The 22097-nt window shown below is 44.1% G+C and overlaps 3 protein-coding genes across 5 annotated transcripts in view; 2 read left to right on the top strand and 1 right to left on the bottom strand.

The window, feature by feature from the left end:
- Window positions 1-4258, top strand: part of abcd3a (ATP-binding cassette, sub-family D (ALD), member 3a) — a 26882-nt gene extending 22624 nt beyond the window's left edge. For all 3 annotated transcript variants that reach the window (XM_014339085.2, XM_014339084.2, XM_014339083.2), the window contains 2 exons: window positions 334-390; window positions 2787-4258. In XM_014339085.2, the coding sequence (XP_014194571.1) occupies window positions 334-390; window positions 2787-2864 (135 nt within the window). In that variant the 3' untranslated portion in view covers window positions 2865-4258. The remainder of the gene's footprint in view (window positions 1-333; window positions 391-2786) is intronic.
- Window positions 4259-4386: 128 nt separating this feature from the next.
- Window positions 4387-13499, top strand: acp5b (acid phosphatase 5b, tartrate resistant). Its single transcript, XM_005939317.3, has 6 exons — window positions 4387-6022; window positions 9481-9671; window positions 11235-11362; window positions 11587-11778; window positions 12037-12184; window positions 12465-13499. The coding sequence occupies exons 1-6, from the start codon at window positions 5947-5949 to the stop codon at window positions 12702-12704; spliced, it is 975 nt and encodes a 324-aa protein (XP_005939379.1). The 5' UTR covers window positions 4387-5946; the 3' UTR covers window positions 12705-13499.
- Window positions 13500-15595: 2096 nt separating this feature from the next.
- On the bottom strand, window positions 15596-21676 carry f3a (coagulation factor IIIa). The gene is made up of 6 exons (XM_005939316.3): window positions 21471-21676; window positions 19666-19777; window positions 19360-19553; window positions 18399-18574; window positions 18139-18307; window positions 15596-16145 (listed from the first exon to the last, which is right to left on the bottom strand). The coding sequence occupies exons 1-6, from the start codon at window positions 21544-21546 to the stop codon at window positions 16012-16014; spliced, it is 861 nt and encodes a 286-aa protein (XP_005939378.1). The 5' UTR covers window positions 21547-21676; the 3' UTR covers window positions 15596-16011.
- Between the last annotated feature and the right edge of the window lie 421 nt (window positions 21677-22097).

The raw sequence follows: 22097 nt of genomic DNA on the forward strand, positions 1-22097 counted from the left end.
AATAAATTCTTTACAAATCCTACCATGTGGATTCATGGATTTTTTTTTCACATTCTGTCTCTCACAGTTGAAGTGTACCTCTGGTGCAAATTGCTGACGTGTGTCATCATTTTAAGTGGGGGAACTTGCACAATCGGTGGCTGACTAAATACTTTTTTGCCCCACTGTACCTTTAAACTCTGATGGGGGTCAGCTGTATGAACAGGTCCATTTGAAAGGAGGCCCTGCTGGGGCCGTAACACACTATGAGCTTTTGCAGCAGGGTTGGAGATGATGTGGCGAAATCTCACCATGGTATTCTTTAAAACGGGGGTTTGTTTTTTATCTCAACAGGTGGGCATCACCTTGTTCACTGTGTCTCACAGGAAATCCCTGTGGAAACATCATGAGGTAGGACTGGATGTTCTTATGATTCAAAGTCCAGGGCTCTAGACTAACCTTTTGACATGGGCGCACTGGTACGCCTAACTTAAAAAATTTAGGCGTGCCGGCACAAAAGTTAGGCGCACTCAAATTTTTCAACCGCATCACTTAACACCGCAGTTTTACATGTGCACTTTCTTTGGGGGGGAGTCCATACAGACAATATTCATTTCTAAATTATTAACTGACAATCTTGTGCTTAAAGTGCTTTGTCAATATTGTAGAAAATGTTAAACTTAATCATCATCTCGGCTCCTCTGACGACCTGTTTGCTGCTGTCTGCTGCTGAAAGGCCGTGGTAGAGGGAACACTTGGGCAGTGCATTTATTGCAGCATATAATGTGTTTCCTGGATACACTGTGCTTTTTCAGCATTCAAATATTGATGGCACCGTGTCAGAGCTGGCTATGAATTTCAGACAGATCACGCCTTAACTTAACAAAAAAAGTTATCAATAATTCTTTTCATCTTTTCTCATTACCCACAGCTACATCCACTTCTCTCAGGCCTAGGCTGCTCACTAGGGCTGGGTATCATCACTGATTTCTATAATCCATTCGATTCTGGTTCTCTCAGTCCTGATTTGATTCAACTTAGCCTCAGACAGTCAGAAATATTATAATTCTGATCATTTATCAGCACTGACTTCATCAGAATTGTGAACATCACAGCAGATGCCTTCGTGTGAAAGTAACTGAGAATAAAACACAGAAAAACATGAAGGAGATTTTCCTGGTCTGGCTTTTTATAGCAGATAACCTTAAAAATATTCTACAATGTTCTGCAATTTTGCACAATTTTAAGAAGTTTAAATTTCTTCAGTATTGAACAACAGAAATCAGGCTTTCTTGTCCGAGGTCATTTAAGTGAAAAAAGAAAAAGACAGCAGCCACAGCGCTGTAAACAACGGTAGACTGGTGGGTAATAAGCCAATGAATAATACAGAAAACAGAGATTGGAGACGGAAACTGTTCCTGAAGTACAGAGAGAGAGAGAGAGCTAGCTGTGCAGGAAGTGTGATTTTTTTTTTTTTTTTTTTTTTTAATAGTCGTGGATGCAAAACGGCAGAATTCATGACGACATTGATCAAATGTGAAGCGCAGTTTGCTGCTTCTTTTGCTGCTGGCTCGGTGGATTTTGGTTGGAGAGACAAAACCTGCAGCTCAGAATCAGCACAAAAAGACGTAAACACAGCGCGGACCGGACGCATCAGGATCGCTGAGCTCCGACAGCGTGTCCGTCTGCGGGCCGTCGGGTGAGAAAGCCGAGAAAGACTGATTCTGATGCGTTGGGTCCGCTCTGTGTTTACGTCTTTGTGTGGAGTCCGTTAATGAATCGATATCGCTTTATTCAAGCTACTCACCTCTCTCTTCCACCTGCACTTTCAACTGGACCACGGCCAATCAGAGAGGTCCCGCCCCTGACTATCTCTGATTGGTTTAGTCCACGATAGGGGCATAATGTGTGTCTGTTGTTGACCACATGGAGAGTTGCAGAGACTTTTTTTTTTTTTGTTACCCGAACAGTTGGTCGCACAGGTGCAACCAAATATTTATTGTTAGTCGCACCACTGAAAAATTTGGTCGCATTTGCGAGCCCTGAAAGTGCAGATCCTGTCATTGTGTCAGCGCTCGGCTTCATTGTTGAGGCTGAGCAGACCACTCATAGTGCAGATTTGGGAGCAGTGAGTCTGTGCACAGTTCAGACTAACACGTCTGTAACGTTCAGTGATTAAGGCTTCAAACCAACTGTACTCAGGGTGGTTTGTTGTTTCAGGGGCACCAAAGCTTCCCCCCTCATCTACTCACTATGATTAGAAGCAGAGTCATTACGATGTCCAGTGTTGATAAACTGTACAGTATGTGATGTGCCACACACTGTGTAATGTTGGCCGCTGAGTCTCTTGATCTTATTGGTCGCGATCATGAAGAGAGGAATCCTATTGGTTGAAGCTGTGCTCGGATCCATGCTGTCACCACTATGCTAACGTCAGTGAAACGGGCAATGCTACGACGTGCTGGTGCTTTTATGACTGAGCTTATCCTGAGCCTCCTTGATGTCTCATTGGGTTACTGCTCATTAGTTTGTGCAGTATAGTCAACCAATGACAACAAAGTCTTTGTGTCACTGTAGAGTAACCTGTGAATAGTGACGGACCTCCCAGGTCTTCTTCATGTGTGTACAGAAACATGTTGATCTTGGTGCTTACTGTTACCTAACCATCTGACACGTGGTTACATTTGTAACTGATCTTTTTGCTGTTGTAAACGACATCTTTGTATTGGTAAATGTGTTTTAATCCACTGGTCTCTTTATTTCTCTCCTTCCCACACTCACTCTGTGTTTCTGGATCTGTCCTGTAGTATTATCTGCACATGGATGGACGAGGAAACTACGAGTTCAAGCCCATCACAGAGGAAACAGTCGAGTTTGGTTCATAACTACCAGCTGCTGACACTGGCGCAGACTTCCTGTTGATTTAGAAACCCGTCCTGTGTTCTTTCTGTTTAGTGTTTTTGTTTGGTGGGTGGGTTGCACTCGTGGCAGCAGTTCAAACTACGCACTGTTAAATCCTTATCACTGTTGTCCTGTCGAAACAATAATTTGTTCACTGCCAAACGTCTGTTTCGGGCCTTTAGGCTATTTCACACTAAGAAATAGACTCATGCTACTGTGTCACCACTGCAGTCATGGATCATAACAGTACCAGGTTTGCTTGTAATGAGGAGCAGGAGCTGTTCTTCATGTGAGTGTGATGCTGCCTACATGTGTCTGTCTGGGAGCTTCTGACTGAAGATGAGAGTTGACCGTTGGACGGTCCTTCACTCGTAATTAATGTTTTAATGAGCTCATTTATGGAAGCAGTTGTGAGGAGGCGGATCCTGTGGCATCACAAACACGTCACACAGGACATCTCGCCTTGTTGCAACCACTCACATTTCTCACTCTGGGTCCGCCTCGCTCTCGGCTAACCTTTAGCTAAACTTGGTTCAGATTCACAATGACTGCTTATTTGTTTTTGTTTGTTGTTTTCAATTGTGGTACCAGGGGGACATCTTGCACTCCACCCACAGGTGACGACGCCAGCAAGCATTTCAACTTTCACATGTAGCTGTGGGTCATAATACCTGTGGGAGTTTGTGGGGAGGAACCCCTTATCTGATGGCATAAATGTGCTTGCTGCTTCTGTCATTACTGGCTGTTTCCCCTGCTCTCAAAGCCGAAGGATAAAGGCCGTCTAAATGTGTCATGGAGTTAAAACAAGTTTGCTCGATGACTTTTTCTCTGGCTGTGGGACAAAGTTATCGAGGCCTGTGGTTGTTTCTTGTTAAACACATAAGTACTGTCACAGACGGCAGCCTGTAGTTTTCCAGAACTTTGCTCTTGTTTATAAAGCTGGTCTGAATATCTTGACTGTGTGATCGGACAAACAAACAGTGGAGAGATGGAGAAGCAGAATGCAGCTCGTTAAGCTCAGTGCAGCGTTTTTATGAAAAACTGTTGGTAACGGCACGAGCTGTGTTTCTGGAGCTCAGTCATTTGAACCTGGTGGTTGTCAAGCTGCACCTTCTCCTGTTTTTCATCAGTGATGATAAAACTGGTCCACACTTAAACACCAAATCATGACTTTGAGCATTTCCCTTCCCAATGTGTCATTACTAATTTCCATGAATGAAATGTAGATTCTGTGGGTGGTGGGACTGTGTTTGTCTTGGGGGTTTGTACCTTATACTAATGTTTTAAAAATGTAAAGGGGAGCCTTAACTGTGTTGGTATTTTCTATAATTAATGTTATCTCACCTCAGATTAATGAAATAAAGAGTTGTAGAAACGATTTTTGTGTCTGTGCATCCACAGAGAGATGGATTTGTAACGTTTTAGAACAGCCCAACGTTTCCAGTTATTCGTTTAACGAATGAAATGGTGCAAAGTGTTGAACTGCCACAGGTTAAAAATAATAACTTCAGAATTATACAAAAAGACTTTTTTGGGGAACTCAACACGGGTAGCAAGAGCTGCTCTGCAGTGATGGAGGTCGATCTTGAAAGCGATCCAGCACATACCTCCACCCCTCCTGGCTCTCCACTCTCACTGCAGCTCAACCTGTCCATCAGCGTTGAGACCAAGAGGAGGCTCAGAGCTGATCTCTGATGTGAACCATCTGCCTCATCTATGACACGCCTCCCCGCCGTCTCGCTGTGCTTACATGTGTGCTGGTCCAGCTCCTGCTCATGAATCCATACTGCTGCTTGCTGATCACGACATCTGTCTTCACCCTAGTTTCAGATGCTGTTTCCATATCATCACACTGTAGTTGCTACAGCCTTGCACATCAACCCTGTTCCCGTTCTCTACCTGAGCTCAGTTAAACATGGAAAAACGTGATTCTATAAACGGGGTGGATGAGGACTCTTGTATAAAGTGCTGAGAGTAGACAGGCGGTGCATGAGAGCCAGTCCATGTACCAAAATATAAATGTGTACGACTGCTTTTCTTCATACGTTTATTACTTCTATCTGTAATCGCTGTCAACAGGAAGTCCTAAAAACTCCCTGAAAAGCTTTGAGTTGATCCAAAACGCCACAGTGAGTACTGGCAGGGAGCAGACTTCTCCTGTACTGGCTTCCTTTGAAGTTCTCCCAGTTTGGATTCACCATCTCTATTTTTAAGAAACTTAAAAACATTGCTTTTCATAAAATTACCACAAAAGAACTAAACGTGTTGGTTGATTTTATTTCTGTTGTAACAATGTTTCTCTTATTTGCCCATAAATAGTAACACAATTACAAGGACAATGCACCTGTGAGTTGTGGAGCATCCATGAAACACCAAGTTTTTTTCTACCAATGTCACATTTTCTGTTATTGATACGTGGGTGTTGTTTATCAGAGGGGATGACTGAAGTGAAGAAACTGTCTGGCACTACATCAGTGAAAGTGAATTCACTTCCTACTGGAACGAGCATGGTTATCTTGGAGGGTGGACGGTCCCCGGCTGGGTGGGATTGTTGCAGAACATCATCACTATCTCTGCACCGAGGAGCCTCCGGTGATGACGAGGCTTGCTTTTCCACGGAGGGTGACAACATCACACTGCTGTGACCCTGTCAGTGCACCAGTCAGCATAGCGCTCTCTGCACAGCCTGTATTTAGTTAAATTACTCTAATTTAGGAATTGCTGTCGTCGTTAGCCTTGAATGATAGTATAATAAAAGTTGCACACTGTAACCACAGGAAACACCCACACAGGTGTTTAATCTCGTTATGTTTTTGCTTTTTTCAGAGGTTTGTCTTTAGAGCTTCCTTTAAAATCATTTCATGCAGAGCAGAAAATACTGCAAGATCCGTGTGAAGGTCTGCACTTCTTTTACTCGCTGCAGTGTGTCACAACGTGTCTGCTTAGAGCAACTGCAGTCAGTTTGTACTTTGACCTGCTGATCAGCTGATATCCTGTTTTTCTCGCCCGGCCTGATGCAGGAAGTTTCAGGTTTGTTTCGGTTTTAAACGGGAGCACAGTGAAGCCATGGACAGGCCCATGTGTATAGTGTTGATTCTAAGCTTTCTTAACTTATGGAAAGGTCTCGACGCTGTGGAACAAGGTAGGCTGCTGCTTATGTTAGTCAGTGTTAGGTTTGATTTACAGTGTGATGACCTGTCACACAGGAAGTACATGAAGAGTCTCAGGTTCGAGCCTTATATTTGAGCTTAAACATATTACTTTGTTTCCTTGTTGTGACAGGCTGCTAATAAAGTGCCCAAAGTTACAAAACAGGGTATTTGCCAAGTTGTGTGTTTAGTGTAGCTGCATCATTGGTTCATCCCTTGAGCTGGGTACCTTTATAAGGCTTGAATGACTGATAGGTCAGCGTTATAATAACGATAATATTTATTTGTTGGCCCCTACAACACAAAATAACAAGAACAGTTTTAGAAGATAGGAATACTAAAAAGTTAAGGATGATTAGAGTTGACATGCAAATGAAAATGTTAAGTTTTGAGCTGAGATTTGACTCTGTCAGAGTCGAGCTGTTGAAGGTGTAGTAATGAATTTCAAAGTCAAGGTGCAGCGCAGCGAAAGACTCCAACATGTGAAGTGTCCAGTTTGACGTGAGGAGCAGCTGACTGAGCAGAGGACATGAGAAGGAGTCTAAGGCTGAAGGAGGTCAGAGTCAAAGAACCAAAATATTGTACTGAATACAATGTGGATAGGGAGCTAGTGAAGCTGAGAATGGGTGCAACAGTCATTGGTGCAGATTTGTGTAGATGTACCATCTGTACCATTTGGAGCCAACTGAGAAGTTTGTTTCTGAGGAGAGCAAAGAGAATGGTATTACAGTCTCCCAAACGTGAGGTGGGCAGGGCATGAGCCAGCACATGAGAGCTGTGTTGAAAAAGAAAAATGCAAAGTCTGGCAACAATCTGACTCCCTGGAAGCAAAATATAAAGGAATAAGATGTCTTGAGACTTTTGCACACCATTTAAATAAAAAAAATAATAATAACATCAAAAGATGTCAGTGCGCCCCAGGGTGGCTGTGGCTACGATGTAGCTGCCATCACCAGTGTGTGAATGTGTGTGTGAATGGGTGGATGACTGGATATGTAAAGCGCTTTGGGGTCCTTAGGGACTAGTAAAGCGCTATATAAATACAGGCCGTTTATGTGTTTTTATTAGTGCTGTCAGCGTTAATCTCCTTAAAATGACCTTAACGCCATAACTGCATTAACCCAGCAAATCTCCGTTAGCAAGTTAGCGCAGATTGCCCAATGCGTGGGGCTGCACGGTGTCAGCGCGTTAGCGCGGTTAGCTGTAGTGTTATTTAGGTCAGTCATTCTCAAACTGTGGTACGCGTACCCCTGGTGGTACTTGGGCTCTCTCTAGTGGTATGCAGGAAATCTCCAATTGTTTTTAGGATTAAAGAATATACCATTGTGGAGGTTTGCAAAGACGACATGAGACATCACGAGACTCTTCTGGGAGCCCGAGTCAACGAAAAAACGTCTCCCTGAGCATGAGTTCTCTATGAAGAGCAGCCTTTCCTTATCGCCAGCGGTCGCAGCCGCTACAGAGCGCTGGCAGGCTCGTTTCCCTGTGCCTTGAAACTGCAAAGGCGGCAGACAGCGCCGTGCTGTGGTGCCAAAATGCTGTTGGTAAAAACACAGCTGTTTTCCAAGGCGCCGCCGTGCCACGATCCCAGCCACCATCGATGAGTCAGAGGCCCCCGGGAGAATCGGTGGGTGGGCAGGAGATGCCGTCGAAACTATCACCTGGATGCCAAAGCTCCTAGTAGCCAGGAGAATACGATCTGGTTCTTCTGCGAGTGAGCGGTAATCCTCCAAGGCCAGCAGCGGGGAGTTGGCGAGGCCAGCTGGCACTGGCGCCGGCAACTGTCAGAGGAAGACATGAGTGAAGAGAAATCCGCCATCATCCATTCTTAGCAAGGACAGCGTGCGCTCCATGAGCTCAAGAGCGGTACCATCACCCAGGCCTGAGAGAGAGAGGAGTATCTTGGTCCGCTCTGCATCGGAGAGGGAGTAGCGGCGCAGCAGCAGCGCCTTGAGAGCGGTGAATTTCCCTTGGGTGGGGGGAGCCCAGAGAAGGGTCATCACACAGCGGGTCATCGCAGCAGATCCAGCGAGGCCACCACATGGTGTTATTTTGTTTCTGAAATGCCACAAAGAGCAAACTGAGGTTCGATGTCCACGGACCACGAAGAGTTGTGAAGCCAAAAATCCGGCAGCTTAATCACCACAACAAAAATCAAACGTACAGCTCTGCTATCACTTCCAACATAAATGAAGACAGAAAACTAAACAGCAGTGACGTTTGTAGGGTTACTGAAGTTGGGCTAGCTGGTCTATAATGATGTGCTACGTGACCGCTAACTACACAGCTATGTTAGCATAACACAAACAGTGAAGATGGAGGATGAACGCTAACTTTTTTCCACTCTGTAAAAGTTCACGTGAGGGTTCCCGATGGTTAGGGACAAATCCAGTCGCCATCGGCGTAACTTTGTGCTGAACATTGGGGGGGTCAAGATCTCTGTCTAAATAAATAAATAAATCTGAGTAAATTCCCAGATGATTAAACATTCAACTATTTTGCTGGTAATAACTGAAATGAGTAAAGAAAATCAACAGCCTATTTATGCAAGATAATTCATAATTTTATTGGGGGGGTTATATTGGTTGGGTCTGATTAATGGCGGGGGAGGGGGGGGTCATAACCCGCCTAATCCCTCTGGAAATTACGCCCCTGGCAGTCGCATGACAGGATGCTGTAAACGGTCCAAACTTCAGTCAGGAGAACAACTGCAATATGAGGTTAGTCATTCATATACTGCTGCATGGGCTGGAGTTACATCGTAAGGGTTTAAAAACTGAGCTTTAAAATGAACAGTGGTAATAAAAACCGAGAGAGGCCAACAGGGCTTGATCAGATTAAAACAGAACAAGATCGAAAGCATTAAAACATGTTGAAAACACAACAGCCTTAATAATCTCAGAGTAGTTTGGACTGACGCAGGTTTCATCGGGTCATCACTTAAAGATTGGCTATCCCACCTGCTGTGAATGTTTTAATGCAGTACAGTTGTTATTATTATCACTTGTCACGTCCTGTTTATGAAAGTTAAAATAAAATTCATTCATATAAGAAATAAAATTGTCTTGTGTAAACTATATGTGGTGTTAAATAGGCCCATACTACTGTACTTTAATGTCAGTCATAAGGGTGGTACTTTAAGAGCCATATATTTATTGAGGTGGTACTCATTGTGAAACGGTTGAGAACCACTGATTTAGGTCATATGGCACCACTAGAGGGCAGCATGGGGCACAATATTTAGTGCTGTTGTTGCCCAGCCAAAGTAATAAAGAAGAAGGTTGTGGGTGTGAATCCACCATCTGGCCAGGGCCTGTCTGTTTGAATGTTCACCATTTGTTTTCATTAAGGCATTTCACACATAGTTTTTAAACCACAAAACCATTCACATGTATGTATCTGTCTGTGGATGGTGCACATGTGTTGAGAAAAGTGTCTTCATTGTCTGTAGGTGTGCTGAACTTTGTGGTGCTTGCAGACTGGGGTGGGCTGCCTTTTCCTCCTTACTACACTGCTCAAGAGAAAGATATTGCTGCAGAGATGGATAGACTGGCCCAATCCGAGGGGGTGGACTTTGTTCTCAGCCTTGGAGATCACTTCTATTTTAGCGGCGTCAAGGATGTGGAAGACCCACGCTTCAAGGTATATCATATCAGGACCCATGCATTAACAGCTGTTGATATATTCTGTTGAGCTCTTCTTGTAGCCCCAGACTTTGCGATGAATAGCATCTCTTCAGAGTTTAGTCTACCCTAAAGGATTATGCAGGGTGATGTCATTTCCTTGGCTAAAAACTAAAATGTTACAAATCAAACGCATAGTTTTAGATTTGTAGTTAGCACTTCTCACTGGTGTTGCTTCACTCTTTTACAGTGAAGATGAGCAGGGATAATTTATTCACTGCCAGTTTCTTTGTGAACTTCACAATAGGTAAGAGAACCAAAAGAAACCCATAGCAACAGGAAGCTTGTCCATGTTTAGCTCTGCTGGACTCCAGAAAGCTGCAAAATGTGGCTTGAGGTTTCCAAAGAAACACACGATCACCATATTCCCTGCAAAGTGAAGACTGGAGGGACAGTACTGGTACCCAGTGTTGGGAAGGTTACTTTTAAAGCATATTCCACTACAGATTACAGAATACATGCCCCAAAATGTAGTTAGTAACATATTCTGTTCAGTTACTCAATGTGAGTAAGGGATTCTGAATACTTTGGATTACTATTGTCATGCTTTTACAACTACATGAATGTACTGCTGCTGTGTGATTTATTAGTGTTACTGAGGCTACTCACCACCGAGCTGGCATTAGTTGAGGTGAGGTCATAGTCTGCTTTCAGAACTGCACATGATTATTTGCAGCTAGCAGCTTGTTAACGCTATCATCAGTCTAACAGACTGCAGGCTAAGAGTTGTTGACCCACTACTGATCACGAGCCTCGTCACGTGAGTCACGGCGTGATACAAGAACGGAGGCGTGATAAGTATGTTTCAGGTGGAACCTTGCCTTACCCTGTCATGTGACCTGTTGAGGTTACCTGATGTAAATGTCAGGCACCTGGAAGAGAAACTGCATCGTAGCCAGCAGACAGTTGGTGATGTAAGGCAGCCTTTATTTAAAGATGATTATTCACAGTGGACATAGATAACTTCTTTCACTCCTCTTTCAAACCATCTGTCTTCTCTGCCCACAATGTGAACACTGACATCCTCGAAAGACCTTTGTCCTTGAGATGCAGATGTCCTGGTAAACTGGTAAACGTCAGTGTTGAGGTTTCCGTTCACCTCCGTGCGCACGGCACAGTCCAGAAACAGTGAACAGTCATCCTTTGCCCTGGTGTGTTTCTATCCACAGAGCTCATGTGAGCAGTGAAGGCTTCTACTTCCTGGGTTCTGATTTTGACCCAGGTGTCATCCTCGTATCTGTGCCAGTGGCTAAGTGCTTTATTTTCCGCTTCCTCCATGTAAAGCTTGGCTGTAATGGGTGACACTGGGGAGCCCATGGCACACTCATGTTTGTGGAATAAATCCACAGTGGGTCAGGGACTCTCTTGGGTTTAAATACCTCAGGTTTTAGACTTGCAGAAGCTTCTTTGATGACAGGTGAAACAGAAGGAGTCCAGTACTTTCAAAGCTTCTTAGACTACCATGAGCTGGACGACTGAGAGCCTACACAGACATAAACTGTGAGGTATTTCTCCTCCACAGAACACATTTGAAGGTGTCTTCTCGCAGCCATCTCTACTGGATATACAGTGGTACCTAACTGCTGGAAACCATGACCATATCGGCAACATCTCAGCACAAATGGCTTACTCTAACATATCCCACCGATGGTAAATATCAAGCAATACAGACAAGGTTTGAGTGAGAAGGTCAGTCTTCTTACACCTGTAGCTTTGACCTGAACTAGTTATCATGTGACTTGCATTAAAATCGTGTTTCAGACGTTGCTGAAACGTGCTCTGATGTTTTGTACACTCGTTTCTGTGATAACTGAGATGATTCAAGGGTCCAGACCTCAGTGTTGCTTGGACGTTATGATGTGTTGTCTCTGTAGGAATTACCCAGCTCTTTATTACGATCTTCAGTTTACTGTTCCACACACAAACGTGTCAGTGAGCATCCTGATGATTGATACGGTGGTGCTCTGTGGAAACACCAATGACCAGGTCCAGCCTGTGGGACCAGAGGACTCCACGGCAGCAGCAAACCAGTGGAACTGGATCAGTGCTAAACTGGCCAGCAGCAGGTGATTCAAACACAGATTCGTTTGACCAGTTATCTGCACAGATGTCACTCAATACAAAGATACATTTGTGATTTATTAAAGGTTTGATATACAACTGTGTGACAAATATTACGCAGAATGAGGATTTAAATAAATATACAGTGTACAGAAAACCAAATAAAGAAGAGCATCAAAGAGAGGGAAACATACACCCAGTTAGCTCTGCTGGTGTTGCTGGTCCCTCTGTGTGGGAGTTTAAAGGCTGTCTGGCTTGTGCAGGTCTGACTATGTGGTGGTGGCTGGTCATTATCCTGTGTGGTCTATTGGCAATCACGGACCTACAGCCTGTCTAGTCGACAAACTACGGCCTCTGCTGAAGAAGTACGGAGTCACCGTTTACCTGTGTGGCCATGATCATGATCTGCAGGTGTGTTCACATACAGAACATCACGTTCACCAGTTAAAACAAGGGAGTGAAGTGTCTCCATTATATTCAGTCCATCGCACTGACCTGCTGGGACAACCAGTCCTGTGCTATGACGTGTTGACCAAGTGTTTCTGACTGCTGATCAGTTTCTGTGCCCCAAACCAGAGGAGATCATATTAATGTTAAACAAAGAGATGCTAGTTCCTGATCTTTGTGTAGAAAGTGTGACAATCCAACCCATCAAAAGAAGACGCAGTTTCTCTGTTCTCTCCTCCAACAGTTCATCAGAGAGGATGATGGGAGCTCCTATGTTGTCAGCGGGAGTGGGATGGTCAGTGACCATTCCACTCGTCACATCAGCAGTGTCCCTCCGTCCTGGCAGCTCTTTTCCAGTCCTGTCAATCACACAGCAGGAGGCCTGGCTTTCTTCCAAGTGACTGAGCGTCAGATGACAGTCAGTTACATGCAGACAGATGGGAAATGTGTTTACCAGGCTGAGCTGCCAAAACGCAAAGTCTGAGGCCGCAGAGATCGGTAACCATCAGGAGCAGCCATGTTTGTGTCATGTACTCTGGCACTCTGTAAAGATAAAACCTTCATTTTAATTACAACTTTTAATTATTGTGAAATTAAACAGCTGTTTAATCAATAACAGTTTCAAATGTAATGCTTTTCACTTCTAATCTTTATGAATAGATCAGCGTGTATGTGTACATACCTGCATGTAGGGAAATATATATGATGCCACATCACAACAGCAGCCGCTTCAAGGCACTTTATATTGTACGTTAAAGGTGCTGCAATAACACTGCAGTTACTTTGTTGAGTACTGTTGCTTCGGTTATAGAAAAGCAGCCTGTGTGAAGAATAACGTCCTCGTTACTATTTTGTAACCATCAGCATTGTTTTCTTTGCTTTTGTTAAACAAATTTAATGTAAATTCAGTTTCACATTCATAGTCACAGACGGTTTAAAAGTAATTAAGCACTGATCGGCTCCTGATCAGTTATCGATCAGATGCTGTGATTGATGATGATGATGGTGATAATCATCTATAATGAAGCTACCTGATTGCGGCTGACGTCAAAGCTTTGTTCTTTAGAACATGTGCAACGTTCCCTCTGGAATCAATATGTTAGCACAAAGTAATAGAAGTACTTGTTTTCTTGAAATACACTTTCAACTTTTTTCTCAGAACGATTGACAACATTTTTCTCTTAATGTGTCCCTAATACGTCTTTGTAATATATGGAGTCCAGTCCCACTGATGAATCCGATATAGTGTTTTTAATCAATAAAACTGTTTTTTAATATCTTGCTGCTTTTTGTATGAGTTCATACTCAAGTTTAAATAAACAACAACACTAAAGCTATTCTGTTACACCTGTATGCAAAAAATACACTGCACCCAAAATATTTCATAGTTCAGCAAAACTGATCAATCTAATAAACTTAAACCTGCTCCATCCTCCCTACTCTGGTATTTTAAAGAGCACTTAGCAGAAATATTAAGCAACCTAATAACCTAATAAAAAATAGGGAGCCACGCTCCACCTCATGATGCTTAATCGACGTAATCAACTTTAATTTGATGCAGTGTGAAAGAAAATGCACAGAATCAATTATTTTTCAAGAATAATTAAATAGATTCAACATCTTTCTTCAACAGAACTGCAGACTGCACAGATGGTTCCCAAAGGAAAAAGTAGTATAGCTTACTAGGGTTTATTAGACTTAACAGTTACTATATACAGTGATGGACTTCTATACATTTTACATCAGATTAAAACTTTGGGTGTCAGATTCAGATAATTATTTATTAAAAGCTAGACATTTTAAATAAAAGAAAAGTATGTCTTTGTGCCCCCTTTTCCCTGTTCATGCCCCATCGGCCCCCCTGGCTACACTTTGCTAGATCCGCCCCTGCACAGTTACAGCCGTCAGCTGTAGAAAAAGATCCTGGTGTAGAAAGTAATATTAAATACATTCTAACAACAGCTGATCAAGCTTAAACGTGCTGCTGTTGTTCAGCCGCTGGTTTCCTCTTTCTGCTGCAAAGTGGGCCAAAAACAAAGAAGAGAAAAGCCGATCAGCTGATCATTAAGCAGTTTCATGATTGAAGTAGCAGCAAGAAGAGGGAGTCGCTCCATATATCGGTTGTTAAGCTTTACAAACATTCAGAGATGAACTTACACACTTGCTTTACTTCTCTCTGGGATCACTTCAGAGATGAAATGCTGGTTTGGTAGCGAGGCTACAAACACACAGTCGCTCTATCACTGACCACACTGCTCCGACATGTTACGGTTATGAGCCGAGTTACGCCATGTCGCAAGTTTTGTGAGGTGCTTGTTTGATATTTAATGGATCATTACATTTTTTATTTCTCTCCGATATCCGATCCAGTAATTTACGTCAGTATCGGACCGATACGTAATATCGGATCGGTCCATCTCTAGTCTAGTGTTCACGTCCGTAGCACCTCCGTGTGCGGCTATTTACAGTCCCTGTGTGGTCATTGTGGACGTCTTTTAAACGTCAAACTTGGACTCATATTAGACATGGCTTCTATAGGCTCTGATGTCTCCAGAGGGTGGAGGACATGATGTCTGTGAGCTACCAGGTCATTTTTCTGTAGCTTTATGTCTGCAGCTGTCATCTGTGGCTGAGACAGTCACATGGAGCAGCATGAGCCCTGAGAAATGGCACTAGATCATAAGAGTTACGTGTGAAGGAGTCATCAGTGGACATGTTCAGGATGTTTCAGGCTCTTGATGCTCAAACGAGAGTGAGCAGCTGCTCGCAGCGACTGACAAAGACCAGCAGATAGTCCAGCTCGTACACAATTACACACTTGGACTAACATCTCGTACTTTCCTCACAGCTTTTCTCAGCAACTGATCACAATCACATTCACTTCCTCTTACAATCACGAGCTTTTCACAATAAAACAGGATGCTGGTCAAAATGGACCATATACATTTTAAATGCTCTTTGAAAACTCGTTAAACATATTCCAAGAAATTCCATATCTGTCTAAATCCTTTAACCGTCCTTATTTTACATTTTAACATGGATTGTAACATTAATTAATTAATTAATAAACGGCCGTTTTAACCTGGTGAAGAAATGAACCAGGAAAATGTAAAATAACAAAAACAAACACGTGCACTGAGTAAATCAACACATAATGAAGGTGTTTGTTTATAAATTATCTGTAAATAAACAACGTGACACATCCAGCCTGCTGCAGCAAATGTATTAAACTGATGGTCTGAGCCAAGCGCTGGGTTTCATCCTGCATCAGCTCAGACAGCGTCCAGCAAAACGCTGACCCCTGAATGTTGTTGTGTTGCTGATGACCACCAAAGCCCAGCGATGCTCTGCTTTTACCAGTAAAATGCACAAACGTAAGGAGTAACATGTTTATTGTCTTTAATATCAGTTAAACACAATAAAATAAATACACCACATACAAAAATATACATCCTACATTTTGATTCCATAAAAATGTGTTTCAAGGTAAAATCCCCACTACAGTCTAAGAATGATTTACATTTACACAGCAGACTGTAAATTAAATAAAATAAGCTGTTATATTTTACTATAGTAGTCACAGGCACCAGGAAAGGAGATGCAGTATTTGCAGTATCAGTACATACTGTAGCAGGGCTTCAGCAGAGTTTTCCCATCTTCCCAGTGTCACAAATAAGGTTGTTTCACAGAAACTAAATGAAAGTCCAGTGTTTGGCTGAGGAATGCTGAGCGACATATGTCCGTGTGTCCAGTTCAACGTACCGCCAGAGATGTGCAGTGAAGCACATACTTTATACTACGCCCTTCTTTTCACCGTTTGCAGCTTTTTTCTTGCGCTTGCAGCACACCACTGTGACGGTGATGATGATCCCGGTGAGCAGTAGGATGAGGATGATGGCAGAAATGATCACTGCAGGAGAATACACTGTGGAAAACACAACACAGTCTGTCACAGCAAAGCTTTACTGCTCATTTCTAAGCAGTGACCCGCACGGGAGTACGGATGGGCTGGCTTTTATACAGTACTGTAGTCCTAAGTACTCAGAGTACTTAAGACTACAGTACAAGCCACACTGAAGCTTTTCACACAAATTCACAGGCAGACTCTGTGTGGTGTTTGAACCGTGTAACACAGTCACACGCATGCTGTGTGAGCAGAATCATCTGCAGCTCAACGTGACAAAGACCAAAGACTGTGGACTGTAGGAGGACCAAGAAACCTGTGACCTGTTTCAGTCCAGGAGGTGGATGTGGACGTCGTGGAGGAGCATAAATGCCTCAGAGTACACACAGAAAACACCTGGACTGGGTTAGAAGCACCACCGCCCTCTAGAGGACGGGCCAGTCGTCTCTGAGGTCCTTCAACATCTGTCGGACAATGCTCAGCATGTTCTGTGAGTCTCTGTGGTCGGCGCCGTCCTCTGTGGAGGCTCACAGACGCCAGCAGACTCAACAAACCGCTCAACAAACGGGGCGATCGCGGCTCAAGAGTTGGGAGTTCATCTTGAATCAGACGGTTGCCGGTTCGAGCCCCGGCTCGGACAGTCTCGGTCGTTGTGTCCTTGGGCGAGACACTTCACCTACTGGTGTTGGCCAGAGGGGCCAATGGCGCGATGTGGCTACTGCTGTAGCTGCCTCCACCAGTGTGTGGATGAATAAAGCGCTTTATAAATGCAATGCATTATTATTATCCATAAGTGACATTCATAGGTAATGATATTTGTACATACCTATCAATGTTCCAGTAATTAGAGCTGTTTTGTTATATTTTGTAAAATATTGTATTATTTATTTAGTCACTGTTCTTGCTGCTGTGGAGACGCTGTGACCACGGAGGATTAATGACGTATTCACACACTTGGTTTAACTTTACTAATTAATACTGCATTACTCTGAAAACAAAACAAAGTGATGAGTAATGTGATTACTTTCACTGTTTGCTAATTCAGAATAACATCTGCAGACAGACGTGCCGTCCACGGTGACGTGGCTCCGTGTGGGGTTATTGCCTGTTACTGTAGCAGCTTCCTGTAGGGGGCGCTGTGGGATTTCTATTAAGAATCTGTGCACCCACGGCACACTGCAGCTGTAGTTCATCACAAACAGCTTCAGAGTAATGAAAGTGCTTTTTTCACAGGTTTTACAGTCTGAGGGGAAACATCCTGATGTCCTTGTTTTTGTTTGAGTTACTACCAACGCTCACTTTAACACGTTTGTGTTATTGATCACATATAAAGCACACTGAGGTCACGTGTTGTATAAATAAAACTGGATTAAAAGTAGATGTAATGTTGTTTTAGTCATGAAGAACTCTGGAGGTGCTTGACGACCACCTGTTTCACACAGACAATAAATAAACATGCTGTGAATTTATAGTCCAAATATTTACGGACGGATGTACACGCTCTGGACGCACATCCGCACGAGGCCGTGGGAAGTGGATGTGCTGGGGTCCTGGAGCGCCCCCTGTCCCAAAGGCAGACATCCCAGCACCACAGCATTGTGTGTAAGCTCTGGTATTTTGGCCCCGCCCTCTTATTCTGTAGACTGAACTGGAGTCACAGTCGTGTAATAAACACCATCAGATCCAGGCATGATTTACTGCCTCACCTCTGTCTCCCAGCTGCTTCACACCCACACAGACACACACCGGAGAAGAAAGCCTGGCCCAGTGTTCAAACACTTTACAGAGCTTTTGCAACCTTAACAGTTAGTGTTCTCCTCCGCATCAAAAATAAACACATAGAGTTTGTGAAAACTCTATTTTCACCTCACAAAATGATAAGTTACTCATCAAGTCAGCAGGCTTCTGCAGACGATTGTTAGTCAAATAAATCACATCCTGCTGTACCGCTGCTGTGTCAGCAGCTCGTGGTCAGCAGCTCGTGGTCAGTGCTGTGCTGAAATAAAGAGCTCACCTTCTATGATGGTCTGGTTCTCGTCTTTTGAGCACTGCGGGGCACTCAGGTCTCCCAGCTGCTTGCCATAAGTGCGGCTGGGGATGTAGGCTTGGACCTGGAAGCAGTAGCTCTCCCCGTGATCCAGGCCAGTCACCTTTATCATACTTGTGTTGTAGTTGGATGTTTTCTGTGGACAACAGAAGGGAAAGGCCCGTGATGTCATTCACGTATGTTAAAGACTGCTGTTGTGATGTCAGTCTGTGGTGGGTGCTCCTCACTTTGCCAGTGCTCTTATTCTTCCAGTAGGTGACTCTGTACTGGAGCCGCTCAGAGAAGATGTCCCTCAAAGTCTGCAGGTGTTGACCGTTGGCGATGGCAGTGGGCGAGTCTGTCACGTTCAGGGTGGCGCTGCCTTCACTGACCTCCAGCGTGAACTTGGGCCTGTCGAGTTCAGCTGTGGAGGAGAAGTATTTTTGAAACTGCTGGATATGTGCACATGTGTGTCCTGTGATCACTGAAGTCTCTGTTAACCTTCCAATATTACACTGAACTAAATGAGAATGACAGCTTCAACAAACAGCTTATGTGTTGACATAAAATGATCAGCTTTTCTTTGAGTTTGCTGAATGATCACATAAATAATCTGCTTATGTTAACATTGCTCTCTGGACCTGTAGACAGAACGACCCCTGATGACCGGGTGTCACACTGTGGGCCACTGCGGACACTGTCATCTCATTGGAGGACACTTCAAGTAGTACAAAACAAGAAAACAGGAGTGTTTGTTTGTTTGTTTACTTTTCAAATATTGTAAAACAAGACTAAACTTTATTTCCTCTGAAGCCGTTCACTGGACGACTAAATAAACACACGGGTCCTGTCTGTGTGACACGAGGCAGCAGCGCTGCTGTCATTGTGTTCCTGTTTAAGTCAAGCGCAGAGGTAGGGGTGACCTCGGCTTTGAGACCGCTGCCTAATGACATTGTACCTGACAGAGAAACTGTGACGGGCATTTATTTATTGGATGGGCAACATCTTTGTGAAAGTCTACAGATCCAGGGACCGATGATGGAAACAGCCCTGTGAGTGTGACGGTGAGACTTCTTTGCATCATCCTCACTGAGGGCGACCATGAGAGCGGGTGTGTTACCATGTTAAACTGTTCCTGCGCTGGCTCCCGGGCATGCTTTCATTTCTATGTTATTCTGATTTATAAAAAATAATATCAAAGGGTCTTACTGTCATCGTATGGGCAGAATTTTGGCGAGGTTTTGTGGGGAAACTCGGAGAGTTCAGAGGTCGCCCCCTGTGGGGGCTGAGATAGGACATCAGCTACGTAGCAGGCTTTGGGGTCAATCATGGCGGTGGAGAGATCGCACATCGTTTGTGACGACCGGATACAGTTAGTGATTCTCTGTGCGTTCCCACCAACCCTGCAACATATGACATGTTACACATAGTTTACATGAAACACCCACATCCATGAAAACGTGCTGCCGTAGCTGAACTGATGGGGCTGTGAGGCCAGGTGTGGATGGTACTTACGGAGACAGTTCCACTGTGTAAGAGTAATCCGCGGATGGTTTGGGCTCCCAGACCAGAACCGTTTTAAAATTGGTGGATTTCCAGGTGACGTTCTGCGCTTGTGGATACGAGCCTGCAAACAAGGAGTGGATCAGTCACATGATGAAAATCAGACATTACTGATCCTGCTGAATGACTGAAGCTCTTTAACACAGTGTTGCACATCCTTTAACAGCAAAACGACCCAAACTGTGCTCAGATTCATCATTTCATCAGGTTCACATGGTGAACATCCCAGAGCTGCGCTCTTATCAGTGGAGAAAAAGGCCCCACTCATCTAGTTTTACAGACGGACTGTTCCAGCTGCACTTTGCTTTGTGACCACAGTAAGTGTGCCACCCACGGAGCACACCACAGCTTCTCCCCTCTTACACCGAGGATCGCAAATCTGTCTGAAACATCGTCGCTTGTTTGCAGACCTCGGGAGTGTAAGTACCTCCTTCCTCTTTAGCTGGGGGCTAAGAGTGCAGCTGTCTCACTCCTTTCACAATTCAGATCAAACTGAGGTTATTGTACTCGGCCCTGAAAAGCTTAGAAATATGGTATCTAACCAGATTCTTACTCTGGATGGCATTACCTTGGCCTCCAGTAACACTGTGAGGAACCTTGGAGTCATTTTTGACCAGGACATGTCCTTCAACGCACATATTAAACAAATATGTAAGACTGCTTTCTTCCATTTGTGCAACATCTCTAAAGTTAGAAATATCCTGTCTCAGAGTGACGCTGAAAAACTAGTTCATGCATTTATTACTTCCAGGCTGGACGACTGTAATTCATTATTATCAGGATGTCCAAAAAACTCCCTGAAAAGCCTTCAGCTAATCCAAAATGCTGCAGCAAGAGTCCTGACAGGGACTAGAAAGAGAGAGCAGATTTCTCCTGTTTTGGCTTCCTGTTAAATCCAGAATTCAAAATCCTGCTCCTCACATACAAGGTCTTAAATAATCAGGCCCCATCTTATCTTAATGACCTTGTAGTACCATATCACCCTATTAGAGCACTTCGCTCTCGCTCTGCAGGCCTACTTGTTGTTCCTAGAGTATTTAAAAGTAGAATGGGAGGCAGAGCCTTCAGTTTTCAGGCCCCTCTTCTGTGGAACCAGCTTCCAGTTTGGATTCAGGAGACAGACACTATCTCTACTTTCAAGATTAGGCTTCAAACTTTCCTTTTTGCTAAAGCATATAGTTAGGGCTGGACCAGGTGACCCTGAATCCTCCCTTAGTTATGCTGCAATAGACGTAGGCTGCCGGGGGATTCCCATGATGCATTGAGTTTTTCCTTTCCAGTCACCTTTCTCACTCACTATGTGTTAACAGACCTCTCTGCATTGAATCATATCTGTTATTAACCTCTGTCTCTCTTCCACAGCATGTCTTTATCCTGTCTTCCTTCTCTCACCCCAACCAGTCGCAGCAGATGGCCCCGCCCCTCCCTGAGCCTGGTTCTGCCGGAGGTTTCTTCCTGTTAAAAGGGAGTTTTTCCTTCCCACTGTCGCCAAAGTGCTTGCTCATAGGGGGTCATATGATTGTTGGGTTTTTCTCTGTATCTATGAAGCGCCTTGAGGCGACTTATGTTGTGATTTGGCACTATATAAATAAAATTGAATTGAATTGAATTGAATTGAATTTCACATGTGAGGCCAAATAAAAAAACAGACGTGTTCTGACTGTACCTGTAAGAATAATAATAATAATAATAATAATCACGAGAAGAAGAAGCGTTTCTGTCGCTGCATCCACACTAGGAGAATGCGCCGGACTCACCTGAGGCAGACAGCAGCATGGGGAAAAAAGAAAAGTAAAGAAAATAAAATCCTGCTTCTATTCTTGTGGTCGCCATGGTACCCTCAGGAAGTGTAGTCCAGATCAGACAGCTATCCGCGTGCAGTCCCGGAGCCTCCTTTCACACTGGGATACTTTTCGTTTCTGCTCAGGACTAAAAACCTCCGCTCGTAGCAGTTTAACTCAGTCCAACATGACCAAATAAGGAGCGTCCGGCTTGCCCGTCATCACATCGCTGCGGTATGCGCTGCGTGCCTGTCCCGCTTAAGTCATTGAGCGGATATAGCGGCTCAATGACTTCTTCGGACTCAGCCGATCATTATTACATCATAAGAACTTCTGTTCGTCCGGACAGAACCAGCTTTGGGGGTTTGCTTACCTGGGTGATGGTTTTCATGCCGTGATTGTCTTTTACTTTCTTTATTTTCAGTGAGTCCTGAAAGTGTTTTCAATTGAAACAGTTTGTCTAGATTACAGGTTTGATGTGAAATCACAAGAGCGCCTTCATTCGTGCCCGCACTCTGTCGTGCTACAGATGCACGGTTGTGTTTCTGCAGGCAGACCCGTGCAGGTCGTGTTTCACAGAGGGCCGTGTGTGTGCTCATGCTG

Source organism: Haplochromis burtoni, unplaced genomic scaffold (genome assembly GCF_018398535.1).
Source record: "Haplochromis burtoni strain Fernald_Lab_line unplaced genomic scaffold, NCSU_Asbu1 Contig_261, whole genome shotgun sequence".
NCBI classification, from domain to species: domain Eukaryota; kingdom Metazoa; phylum Chordata; class Actinopteri; order Cichliformes; family Cichlidae; genus Haplochromis; species Haplochromis burtoni.

Bases quoted from the DNA above. Each gene is read 5' to 3' on its own strand.
- f3a (XM_005939316.3), bottom strand. From the start codon at position 21,546: ATGGCGACCACAAGAATAGAAGCAGGATTTTATTTTCTTTACTTTTCT. The intron at 19,554-19,665 runs GTAAGTACCATC...CATATGTTGCAG, and splicing joins TACACAGTGGAACTGTCTCC to GGTTGGTGGGAACGCACAGA. The intron at 18,575-19,359 runs GTAAGACCCTTT...TCTCCTCCACAG, and splicing joins ATTCTGCCCATACGATGACA to CTGAACTCGACAGGCCCAAG.
- acp5b (XM_005939317.3), top strand. From the start codon at position 5,947: ATGGACAGGCCCATGTGTATAGTGTTGATTCTAAGCTTTCTTAACTTA. The intron at 6,023-9,480 runs GTAGGCTGCTGC...CATTGTCTGTAG, and splicing joins TCTCGACGCTGTGGAACAAG to GTGTGCTGAACTTTGTGGTG. The intron at 11,363-11,586 runs GTAAATATCAAG...TTGTCTCTGTAG, and splicing joins TCTAACATATCCCACCGATG to GAATTACCCAGCTCTTTATT.